This window comes from Aulostomus chinensis, chromosome 1 (assembly GCF_037954235.1).
Source record: "Aulostomus chinensis isolate RoL2024-O1b breed Wild chromosome 1, RoL_Achi_v1.0, whole genome shotgun sequence".
NCBI classification, from domain to species: Eukaryota; Metazoa; Chordata; class Actinopteri; order Syngnathiformes; family Aulostomidae; genus Aulostomus; species Aulostomus chinensis.
Window position 1 is genome coordinate 62,636,910 of NC_141320.1, and position 12,919 is coordinate 62,649,828.

A 12,919-nucleotide genomic window follows, 5' to 3' on the forward strand; every position below is an offset into this window, starting at 1 on the left:
TGGCTGCTCGGGCTCTGACATCACACAGGGGCCAGCTGTTGATTTGGCGCTGTCTCCAAGGCTGGCTGGCTTGATGGGTTGTGGCAGGTAGACTTGTGCTCAAACAGCATCCTCCCCTCCTTCCTTCTCTCTCTCTCGCTCTCTCTCCCTCTCTCTCTCTCTCACACACTCTCTCTTTGTGACACCCACACCCCCTCGCCCTCTTCCTCTACACTCCCCTCTCCCCGTCTTACACTCTCACTCTGTCGAGCGAGCGTGCAGGAGGCAGCAGGCAGCTGCCGAGGAGCGAGCTGGGAGGCGACTCCAGTCTCCTCTCCAGCAAATAGTGCCTCCTGTACAATGGAAACTAAGCGAGCGTGTAGCAGCAGGGATGGAGGGCAGAGCTGCCAGGCAGGTAGGTCCTGCAGCTTCCAGAGCTCACCCTTCTCTGATTTGTCTTTTCTACCTGCTTGGCTCTTCTTTTCCATGTTTACTGTTTTCTTTGTCATATGCCGTGCCGGCAGCAAGCTGTTGATTTATCATTTTTCTGCTGTTTATAACCACAGTAGAGACACTTGTGCTGTTATTAATGCTGTTGAAACAGACAAGATTTTGATCGGTGAGAAAAATCTCCTCAGCGTGTTTTCTGCATCTTTTATTCGTGTATCGCTGCAGGTCAGTTAGCAAGTGTGCCGTCTCTCTCTTTGGCTTGTTCAACTAAGCGCAACATGAGATTTGCTGTGCTCCCAGTCTCCTCACTGGTTACCAGTGAGCCGCCTCTGCTTTTCATTAACAAGATAATTAACCAAGATCAGCCAATAAGAGGCTTTGCTCTGCATTGTTCTCTAGCCAAGCTCTTCTTCTGTCTGCAAACTGACTTTTAATGACTCTGGCAGACTTTTTAAGTTATTCCTCTCTCACAAGGCTCTGCTGATTAAAACTGCTGCATGTTAGTTTTCTGTGTTTATTGTCTCTGGTCTAATTACCTAGATTGATATTCCCAGGAAGCTCTCCTATGGGATAGGTAATGGATTACCTACATGCTCTGCTGTGGATTTAATTTATTAATGCTGGCTGGCTGCGCCTGTGCTGCACCGTACTGCGCTCTCACCGCCGTATGCGACCTGAAGGCAGAGCGAGCAGCGCAATTAGCTGCTCATTTGTGGCTGTTTGTTTTTTTTCCCTTTCTGTTAATTCATTTGGAGCGATTACAGGCAGTTCCTTAAACTGACACAGCCTCAGTTGCCCTGAAATAGATGCAAGCAGTGTATGAAAGTGATATGATTTCATCGGCTTTACACTAATGGTTTTCTGGTTCAATTATATCACTCCCCTGTCAGTGCTTTCCTTGCTTTGCAATTAGCAGAAATGGCTAGAAAATGGGAGATTAGTTACTCAGTTAAGCGAAGCACCGAAATCAATTTTATTGCAGCGCCACGAGTGCAAACCCGCATTAGTAACCTAATTAGCTGTTTATGTGATGCTTGATTTTATTAGCCAGGGTGCCTGGATGTCCTGCATCCAGCTGACAGTCTAAATCCACCTTTTTGTTGGTTATTAGAGAGTCAGCAATGCATTGCATCAACTTGACATATTTAGCTGCATTTTTCTTGCCATTCCTGATGTTAAAATGTCAATTTTCTGTTGTGATCGCCTCAGCAATAGACGGAATGTTCTTTTGTTTCAAAATGCTTCCGTTTAGTATTCTACATTTCTGCTCTCTGATGATATCCCAGCTGTCTGCTCCTACCATTGTCCTTTTTTTATGTGAAATTCGCAGAAGCTCATCAGCAGTAATAAAGCCTGCGTTTAAGGCGTAATCTGTGCTGTCTGCATGCGGCAGTTTTTTTTGTTTTTTTTTTTTTTACTCAGACACACAGAAATCATTTGTGGATTTTCCTTGTGATCTCACGGGAGCCTCTGAAAAATTTCATCCCTTTTCCACCCTCGTTTGACTCCTCAACTCACCTTCCACTGGCCAAAATAGAGCCGCAGATAGAGTGAAGCTTAGAAGGAGGGATAGAGGGTCCTTCACCTCCAATTGAGCTTTCTATAGCCCAGACAAGAGCCGTGATCCATGCAGAGCAGAGCAGAGCAGAGAGGAGGTTTGGGAGGGAAGGGTCAGCGTTTGCGATGGAGCGGCAGGTGTGTGTGCCTGTGTGAAGGGGAAAGAAAACCCCGTTCGCCCGTCTCTTCATGTGTTTGTGCCACCACTAGCAGCCTCTTCTCTGCTTCACAGTGATTGAGAAATTTCTCATTAGCTTGCCGTCGAACATAATTGTCCGCCAGAGTGGTCCGTTAAGAGCCTGGTGTGTGATTAGCTCGACTCAGTTGACGGCCACCCTCATGACCCCACCGTGGGTTGTTGGAGATTTAATCTCCATCACAAATATATGAGCAGAGGATTGGATGCATATGTGGCTTTACAACCACATCAATTCCCAAAAGCTGATTTGATCTTTGATATTAACATTTAGCTTCAATTTGACTGCAATTAAATATTCCCATACTACCATGATTCTAATTTAACTAATTGAGCATATCTTCAATTTAATACAGTCATGCATTTCAGTCCTCATGGTGATGATGATGGTGTATGTGTGTGTGTGCGTGTGCGTGTGAGACTGCTGCTCCGCCGTCGGGCATGGCGATAAAGGTGGTGTGAAGGGGCGGTGTGACACTGAACGATGCCAGAGGGAGCCTCTTTAAGGCTGCTGCGCTCTGCAGCGACTGTAATACCAATGAACCACTCCCTGTCAGCCTCAGCACAATACCAGAGGATGTACAGGCAGGCGGAGCATCTCAAGTTCACTGCTGCATGGCTGTCTGTCTGAAAGTCTGTGTGTGTCTGTGTCTGTGTGTTGTGATGGCGGCAGCCATTTAGTTCCCATCACCTATGTGTCCATGTTTTTTTTTTTTTTTTTTTTTTTTTTTCCCTTCCGTGGAGGGGGGTTGCATTGTTAGCTCAATCAGCATGCACAGAACTGTCTCTGCCAACGCACTCACTCAGTGTGAGGTCCTGAAACTAGCCAGCTAATCCGCGGCCGCTCTGTCCGCTCAGCATCTCTGGTCATAAAACCTGGAGCGCCCTCGCCCAGCCTCAGCCACACCGCTGTCAGAGCAACTTTTACATTGTGTGTGTGCGAGTGTGTGTGAGTGATAGCTGCAGGACCAGCTCTGAATTACACAGCAGGCTCTCATTTCTCTATTCTATACTTTTAGCTTTGCTGCAGCTCAAACTGTCACCACTTCTGTCAGAGGACAGACTCTAGGTGGCGCTGCTCTCACACAAGAATGATCGTTTGAAAAGCCTCGGGTGCTTTACGAAAGAGAGGAAAAACAGGACAATGGCAAGAGCATTTCAAGATGTGGGTGATTCAAAACAACAGATTACCTTACTCCAAACTGTGTATACTTCTTAGCCCACTCTCTAGATGTTGGTAATCAAATAACTCTGACATTGACAAATGGCTGCTGCCGTGGGCATCATAGTAGTCAGCTTGCTAGTGTCAGGGAGACACAATACAGACCGAAGAGGACATGATGATGTCATTTAGTGAAGGCTGTAATTAGTGGATCTGTAAAGCAGGTTGAACACTGAATGGCAAGTGTTCCACCCATCATCATTTCAGCCTTTGGTGCCGCTGCACACTGAGGCATCAGGAGGATGAAGATTACGGAGTTAGCAGGGATCCCACTTGACCTTTTTGGTCTTGCACGGGGGTCTCACCAAGGCTACGTTGCAAGCAGTCGCCAGGCCTTGGCACTGTTGGGTGCCAGAGCTGGCGCAGCGCCTCGCCCGCTCACTGTGACGGAGATTAGAGGAGAAGGAAGAGATGCGGTGAGACAATAAGGACATCGACAGCATCGAGTAATCTGGTGTTCATCAGCCTCATTTGGCAACTCTGAGCAGTTTCAGCCAGTTAGGCAATAATGGCCCGCTTTCACAGTACAGAGGAGGAAATGAACAGAAAAATAGTGGTTATTGTAGCAATTCATATTTGAAAGGACTTTCTCTGCAATGTTGTGTCAATATTTTTCAAATGTCTGCCTTCCCCAGCCACTTCACCTTGTTTAGTTGGAAAGGAATTTGCTGTGATATAGATATAGATGCTAGACGGTTTGAAATGTATGTGTCACCAAATGGCACTGAGTCTCTCCTTGCTTCTCTCTGAATTCCTAATGCTCCCACTGCCTCCGCCACGCTCCCATCTCTGTTCATCCATTATTTATGGCGCCCAAGCACGCATAGGCCTGGAAATACACACTCGCCAAATATTCCCTTCACCACACACGCACACATAAAAATCCCAAAATTGCTGACATCCCGAATGCTGTCAGTCTGCGCGACCTGTGTGTCAGTGCCCCCAGCCCTGCTCCTAACCTCTGACCTCTCTCAACCATCGCGCTAACCTCGCACCTCTTTCCACAGCAGGTCAGCAGGGGTCATGAGGGTGTCGGAGGCCCCGCTTGCTGTTCAGAGCAGCTGAAGCAGACATGGGCAAAGAAGTCTCGGATGGCATCGGTAGGCTCAGCCTCATCGACTTCACCGGCCACAACCTCCTTCGCCTCAACCACCACTGGCTACACACCAAGTACGTCTCCTCTTTCTTTGTGATTACAGAGATCAGTCAGCCAGGGAACGACAGAAATACTCTGAAAAGACACCCGGCAATATTCTCTCTCTTCATGTGGTCAGGATATTTCTGTATACAATACGTAAACACGATTACTCCCTTATCTCAGTCAGTAAGTGCGAGATTGTCTCTCTCAGTTCTTTTGATTCGATCAGACTTTTAAACAATTGAAACAACAGGTAAAGTATTTCTGTCATAGAGATATTGATTCTCTCATCAAGTACCTACACCTTGTACATCTCAACTCTGTTCTTTAAATTATCACCTTAACCCTTTAGTTTCAGGGTCAACCTTTTTCCCTGAAGTCACCTCATGGTTTATAAGTTATAAACATATAAAACCCCAGTTATTTCACTTTGGGATGCATCAGTTCAGGCTACACTTGATGGAACATGCATAGGACAGCATTTTAAAAGAATAATCCCCTTCATGTGAGTAGGAACAAACTTAAGAGCACTTCCTGAAGGATGTCCGTGTAGAAAAAAGAATCCTAATGATCATCAGAGTGCAAGAAATACAAACAAAATTGTAGTATGTGGAAAAAGATTTGTAGTTGCAGGATAAAAAATTTGAATGAATGCTTATGAAGACAATATGAAGATTTGTAACGATATATCATGGGTGATTATAAAGAGGAGTTAACTACACAACAGCTGGATATCGACAACAAGGTCAAGAATTTATTAGACATGTTGAATTAACTACTCAAAGCGGATATTTTCTCTGAGAAAAGGGTCTGTCTCTGTCCCTCCAGACGGCATCATTGAAGAGCAAATCTAAATTTTAAGCTACTTTAAGCAAATCTTTCAATTTTATCCTCAACAAACCAACGACAGGCTCTGCTTTTGAACACTTAAATCTAATGGGATGTCTTTGGTACGGCGAAGAGAGTAGAAATTCATCCAATAAAACACACATTAACTGTGCAGTGTGCATGATCATAAGTGACTGGAGTTAGCCGTTTCCTCGTGCTAAAAGCCGCACATACTGATGAAAGCAAACAGCTGCCATCACACCGAGTGGATCATCATAATATGACACTGCAGTAGAAGGGCGGCCATAATTCCATACAAGAAAAAAATCCCAGTCTCACTCATAGGAGACCAATTTGCTGCTCCCTAAATTCCCAAATGTTCCCTTAATGAAGCACTAAGGATGAAATGATGATCCCTATAACTTGTGCAGTCAGAACACCAGGGATTCTAGCGCCACACAGTGCAATTTACCTCCACTGTGAGAGCCGAGGCAGTGAAATCTAGATGCATCAACGTCTGAAGCCAAACGTAGTCCAACACTCGGGTCCCATGATAAAATGCGTTTGGAGAAATGAATGATTCGGTGAGGGACAAAGTAGCTATCCATCACAAGGCCGGCTCTTGAAAATATCTGTCCAATATTGCAAATCTTCAACAGTGCAACTCAAGAGACTTCACTCATCAAAATGTCAGTAACAGACACTAAATATTCAAAGGCATGCACAGCACTCTGGAGTATTAAGCTGTTTTCCTTGCGAATGTAAAAATAATGTAAAGCAGCAGCCGGCGTTGCTTTTGTCAAACGTCTGACAGCTCATTGAAATTCAACATCTGACTCTCCAGTGCCCAGCTGTATTTGAGCTAACCTCTTAGCCCAGCGTAGCATTGGTTTAGCGGCACGTTTGTGTGGCAGAAGAGCTCAGGAGAGCAGGCGACCTCACTAGAAGTCAATTACTCTGACATAGAGGAATTGGATGCCACCTTTTTAAGAGCGAGCCGCCTCATGCCGTCTCAGCTCTGCGGGGACATGAGATAAACAATCAAGTTTCAGCCCGCCACTTTGCTGCCCCGCTATCAGATAAGAAAATGAGTCTGATCACTGCCGGCCAAATAGGTTGAGTCCCCCGCTGATGAATGGAACACACACTCAGCCGGTGCATACTCAAGTGTGATGGTGTGTGTATGTGTGTGGATCCAGTTCTGATCTGCAAAGTGAATTTGATGAGCCTTTTTCTAATTAACCTATTAATCATAGCTCTCATGTACCAGATGTCTGCTCTTCCTCCTTGTGCACGCGGATGTGTGTGTGTGTGTATGTGTGTGTGTGTTTCACTGCATGGGGGCCGACTGCATAATTAGGGCATGTGAGCAGGATGAACTCGCACCATGACTTCAACAAGGGGAGGTCACGCCATCACACTGACATTTGCTGCATCTTCTGAAAGGGCAGCCATGTTCTTTTATTTGAGCTGTTCCGTTCTGGTAAATCTCGTTTTTAGATAATTGCACTGAGAAAAGAGAAGGAAAAAAAAAAAGACTAACATCCTCTATGGGACGATAAATAAAAACAAGGGAAAATATTTTCATTGTTCGGGAATTCTGTGCTCATTATTAATTTTCTAAAAAAAAATAAGCTGAAGATGAGTTTAATAATTAAGAGGGTGAAATGTGTGAGAAAGAGATATTGGTTTTACATTATTTTACATATGTATCTGTGGATTTCTGCCATAAACAATTTTCCCGTGTTCAAATTTATTACATGATGCATATATTTTTCAAATATAAAAAAGATTACAGGGACAAGTTTCAGTCGAAACCCGGAACCGTTGCAGCTTCATAATAAAACAACTTTCTCAAACAGATATAAATAAAAACACATCAATAGTCTCCCAATAAGGGAGGATTTGGTGTTGAATGATCCTGCATTAGCTTACTAAATAAATTAGCATGAAGTGTGTTAGTGGGTTAAATAACGGTGAAAATAAGATAATTCAGGGTACAAGCACATGTGGACTCTGAACAGAAGACAAAAAGGTCGGCTTGTGGGCTGTTTGTTCTCCATTATCTCGTGATAACGAGTTTGTTGTCCTGTTACATAATGAGCCTTGTACTCACTGTTTCTTGGGTTAATTCTATCTTATCACGAGATAACAAAGCCAGTTGTCTCGTGATTTCAGGATAATACTCCGTTATCACGAGTACAGCCATTCTCAGGTTCTGTACACACCGGCAACACCAAGCAGCTCGGGTTAAACATTTTCTCATTTATTTTCGTTCAGTAATCTGCTAAAGCAGCAGGCGGACGACTCTGTAGATTTATGAGGTTATTTAACATCTTTCAGGACAAGAGATGAAAAGAATGTCAGACGACTAAATAATGAACAACTCCTGGTGGTTTTGCTGCTCCGTCACTTCATACCAGTGCCCATGCTGCTCTGGTACATTTTTATTTTGTGGTAACATAATGTTCTCAAATTCAAGATGTGTAGTGTCTTTTGATGCTTTAACACTGAACCAGGTTGAAGTCCACCATTTTCCCGAAAGAGTATTGTCTCAAGATGACCAACAACTGGATCCTTCTTTGTGATTTTATCCTATCACCTGGTGAAAGGAAGCAGCCCTCATGGATGGATGTGTGTCTTCCAGGTTCTCTGTCTTTGCCAGCACCTCCCAGTAAGACTCTGCAATGAGAATGTCCGATAAAGTTGACACTGAAACGATGAAGGTTTCCGAGGCTAACGACACAGTATCGTCTTCGAAAGACAACACCACCGAGTCTGAAGTGTCTGACCAGAGCCAGAGCAGCAGAGATGAACACGGCAGCAACCACAAGAGGGACACCCAGGTAAACACAGTCCACAAGGCAACGTGAAGAGCAGGGCAAAGTCTTACTAAGCCCAAACTGCTGCCGCAGCTGCTTCTTTCATATATATAACCGTACCGCTGAGTGATTGAGTACATATGTGAAAGGAAGTGTCAGTTTGCTCAATCGTACTCCGAAACGTCTCATCAGGGAGGTTGGAGGTGTCAGCAACCCGGCCAGATTCAGATCGGGTTGAGGACACTTGACACCTCACCAAACACTGTCACTTTTCTCCACACTCGTCTCCATGAAAATTCAGTAACAGCCAATGTCAAACAGCAACCGCCCAGGGGATCTGCTGTCACCTGCGGCATTCAAGATGTGCCCCCACCCCCCTCCACCCCCACCCTGCCCTGCCTCCCTTCCTTCCTTGCTGCTTCTGCAAGCAAAATAATTCTTGAAATGTATCATCCTCACTGGCTGAAAGAATAATGCAGCCACTTCACTGCAGAATGGCGGTCAGTTGGAGTGAGTATGTACCTGAGAGCCAAGGAAGATTTAGGTGGTGAAATATAATTTATCTTTTAAGCAGTGGGTCTGCTGGGGATACAGCACAGCTGAGATCTCTCTCAAATAAACTGCTAATTAATTAGGTCTCTGTGTCATTGCAACAAATGTGCTTTGGGACCGCGCAAAATTTGCACTTGTTAATATAGCTTCTAACTGGCGCAGACTGGTTCGTGCTCACGCAGGAGTAGAAATGGCCAAAACCACATGACAACTCTCCCGAGTGTGTCAAGAAAACAAAAATCCAGGGAAGGCGTAGGATCGTCTCTTTGGTGGCAACCTAAAAATAGGATTCAGGCCAATCTGGCCTTGTGGTGGCAAGGAAGGAGAGCAAGAGAGTCGGGCAGGCAGATAATCTGGAGCTCAAATCCTGGCTTATCTACCAACTTCCTGTTTCTGTGTAACCCCGAGGAACAGAATGACACCAGCATGGGGGAACTGCAGGGGAGGTGCAGGGAAAGGGGGATGGGTTGAAAGGTTGTAAGGAGAGATCAAGGACGGGCAGAAAGTAAAAGAACAGGATCGACTTTGTATTTGAAAATGAAGTCATGAGTTAAAGCTGCATGTTTGCTGAACAGACAGAGAAAAGAGAAGTGCAGAAATATAATGATGTTAGCCATCTGTAGATAGGCGTAGCTGTGTCAATGACATCACGGTCTGCTAACATTGGCTCTAACTCCACACCGGTAGGGGGTAGTGTATTACCACCCCTATTGAAAGAAGCAAACTAGCCTCTTTCATTTTCTAGTCTGTTTACATTCTCTCACCTGTGGTCACAAGCTTTGGCTAGTGACCAAAAGAATTAGCTCATGGGTTCTGGCTGAAATGAGTTTCCTCTGTAGGGTGGCTGGAGCTCACACATGGGGAGGGAGGGAGCTGCCTGCCCCTTTTTAAATTCATGCGTTTTCGGGAATGTGCTACGACAGATAACACTCTCATCCGTGTGCTCTCGGACAGATGTTTCAAACATGTTAGTGTCAGTTTTTATTTGTAATTTATTGGAATTTTGCAAACGGTGCACATGGCTGCAACTGCATTCTGACAATCACGAGGGCGCAGATCACGCCATCATCTCACTGTTTAACTCGTTAACTAGTTTCTAAGTTTTAAGTTAAGCTCAGCCAATCAGAGCCAGGTTGGAATTTAGTATTTGGTGCGTTTCTCATCTTCTTAACTTCCCACTGACTCAAGAGAATCCTGGAAAATGATGTCTAGTATAACGTCAAATAAACGGCCCATTGACAGAAATCATGTTACACCAACCGATTCGTCTGTTACTGGAACATTTTTACTCTTGGATATTGGCATCGGTCTGTGTTGGGCCCAAATTGAGACGAGAAGTGTTGTTGGACTTTTCTTGATTCTTGATGCTTCTACTCTTACCAGCTAGTTGTCTCCCCTTAAATCCACTTTGCATGTATCCCCGTCACCATACTATCTGTGTGGCCATTGTATTCCTGAAACTGTCAGAATTATTCTGCGGTCACTGTGGAAGCCCCCTGACCTCTGTGTGTAATTTTCAGCAGGTTAACTGCCTGAAATGTTCATTGTGGGAGAAGTAGAGCAGGGAGGGAATGGGGGACAAAAAAAACTAGGTAGGGGGTTGCTTGAAACAGGGGTGGGGGTGTGACAGAAAAGCATTCCAACAGAGGAGGGGGCGAAGCGTGTGACTTTGCCACCATCTGCCTCCAGCTCTCTGGCTCCGTCCTCTGCGGCAGGACAGGTGGCTGGTGGCCGCCCTACTTCTGCTGACTTCAGCCCTTTCCCTCTCCCCCCCCCTTTTCCCATTCCTTTATCTCCTGCCGGCATTGTTCATTCCCCACCGGCCTCGCACCGCTCAATTAGCCGGTGTAGCGGTGCGCTCATAGTCCCAGCCCTCTCCCACCACCACTGCCCCCCTCCACCCTTCCCTCCACATCCATATTACCTGATATAGAAAGGGGCACAGTAGGTCACAGGCATTGGAGATGGGCGAACAGCAGTCCATTTCAATTTTTTATAGGTGTTACTTGGCCCTCAAGCTCAATGAGGGAGGGGAGGGGTTTGTCCTTTTGATTTTTAGAGGACAGGTGGGAAGGACAGAGCTCTCTGTGTGTGTGTGTGTGTGTGTGTGTGTGTGTGTGTGTGTGTGTGTGTGTGTGTGTGTGTGTGTGTGTGTGTGTGTGTGTATGGTGGGATTAGGAAGCAGAGGATTGGGCTCTGTTACAATTTAGACTGAAATGGCTCCTGCCAGGTCCCCTCCCTTCCCCTCCTCGACTCCTCTATGCCCACTACTGAGAGACCGTCTGTTTATACACACACACAGACGTACAGGCACTAGTGCGTGAAGCGCAGAGGCACCGAGTTGTCTCACACACTGTTGGGCGGCTGGCCTCACCTCCAGCGCCTGGGTCTGATTCACATGACAGCTAAATGGAGCTGGGAGCAGCACATAACACTGACCCGAATCCCTCACAGCCAAATGTCTGGCTTTTGTTTTCTGCAGTGTGTCTGTGTGTGTGTGTCTGTGAGAGAGGGACAGTGTTTGTGTGTGAGAGAGAGAGAGAGGCAGGGACCCTACAGTGCAACCACTTTAGCAGCATATGCTCTGCAAAAATTAATTCATACTCTCTGAAAATGGTGCAGGTTTTTTATGCTGCAAAGGGATTTTTTAAATTTTTTTTTTCAGATCAGTGCCACAAAAATTTTGGTCTGTGCTTTTACATTTTTCAGGTTTTATATATATATATATATATATATATATATATATATATATATATATATATATATATATATATATATATATATATATATATATATATATATATATATATATTTTGCAGTCTGATTTGTTTTGAGTTGCTCTGCTCTTTTGCAGCGTGAGCACACACACTTGCGCAAAAATGTAGGACACTCATATTTAATTCAGAACATCTCCTTTTATTTAAAGTAACAATCCTTTTTATCCCCCCCAAAGTGTGTATTTTTAAATATTTTTTTATTAAATTTCTTGTGCACTTTTCCCTGCCCCCCCCCCCCCCCCCCTTACCTATGGACAACCTGTGAAGTACTTTAAGGTATGGAACGCTCGACTTGCATGTATGGGGATGCTACATCCTGTCTCGTGCACTTGAATGGTCTGCTTGGATTGAGTTGGAAGCTGCACTTGTGTTTCCTGTCAAACGGATTGTCATCCTTCGTACTCTGTGCCGTCTTGCCGCAGATTAAATGACTCCAGCACAGTAATGTTGAGATGATATGAATGGTCGTGATGGAAAAATCGGTTTAAAACAAATTCTTTGTGCTTGCTTCATCTCTGCAAATCATGAGAAGGCATGCCCTGATGCTTATGTCTTTTTTTTTTTTTTTAATCCAAGATGGTTCTGATAAAGTCGGAACATCTGACAGCTCAGGTCTGCAATCTTCTTGTCACAGAGCAGCTCAGTCACTCGGGGAAAGATTTGTCAGCTAAAATGTGAAATATGTTTTGGGTCGCTGCCTGTTTTTGTGGCTTGTCACTGTGGCGTGATGAAATTAATATAGTTGTGTGTGTGTGCATGGTTTTAACTTTGCCCACCTACCTGCACCTCCCCTCCTCCTCAGTCCAACACCAGGCTCAAGCTTGTTCGGAGCCTGGCAGTGTGCGAAGAGTCCTTTCCTTGCGATATTCCTGAGCCTCCAACCGCACCTCAGGTAAAAAAATAAAATTGTATTCACATGCAACCACTCAGAATCCATCTCAGCCATCTCATGAGCCTGCTGCTCTGACACCCCCCCCTCCCCCCAGCCCATTTAAGCACACATGACCAGCTCGTTATTTCAGTTCATTACAATGGAAGCCCTCCCGTGCTTGATTAGCGCCACTCGTCTGACAGCTGTGATGAAACACTTGGCCAGGGCCAACGGAGGAAAACATCACATCATCAAAAACAGTGAGCTCCAACAGCGAGCCGGCATTTTGCATCGTACCTCCAGGCAAAGCCCACACACGCGCGCACACGCTCACACTCCTCCTCCGATCTAACTTTCTCCATTACATGCCACTCTGCACTGCTCCTGGCAACACACACACACACACACACACACACACACACACACACCTCCACACAGGTGTGTCCGTTCCGGGGCGATTCAGCCAGTCAGCACTGAGCGCAGTAACCAGAGGGCGGTGTTGTTCCCACAGCAGTCTCTCATCGTCT

The 12,919-nt window shown here is 45.4% G+C and overlaps 1 protein-coding gene across 1 annotated transcript in view; it reads left to right on the forward strand.

The window, feature by feature from the left end:
* Positions 1–239: 239 nt before the first annotated feature.
* LOC147272656 (R3H domain-containing protein 1-like) overlaps positions 240–12,919 on the forward strand; it is a 36,479-nt gene continuing 23,799 nt past the window's right edge. The window contains 3 exon segments of the mRNA XM_086198916.1: positions 240–394; positions 4,415–4,574; positions 8,018–8,216. Coding sequence (XP_086055042.1) covers positions 8,058–8,216 — 159 coding nt within the window. The 5' untranslated portion in view covers positions 240–394; positions 4,415–4,574; positions 8,018–8,057.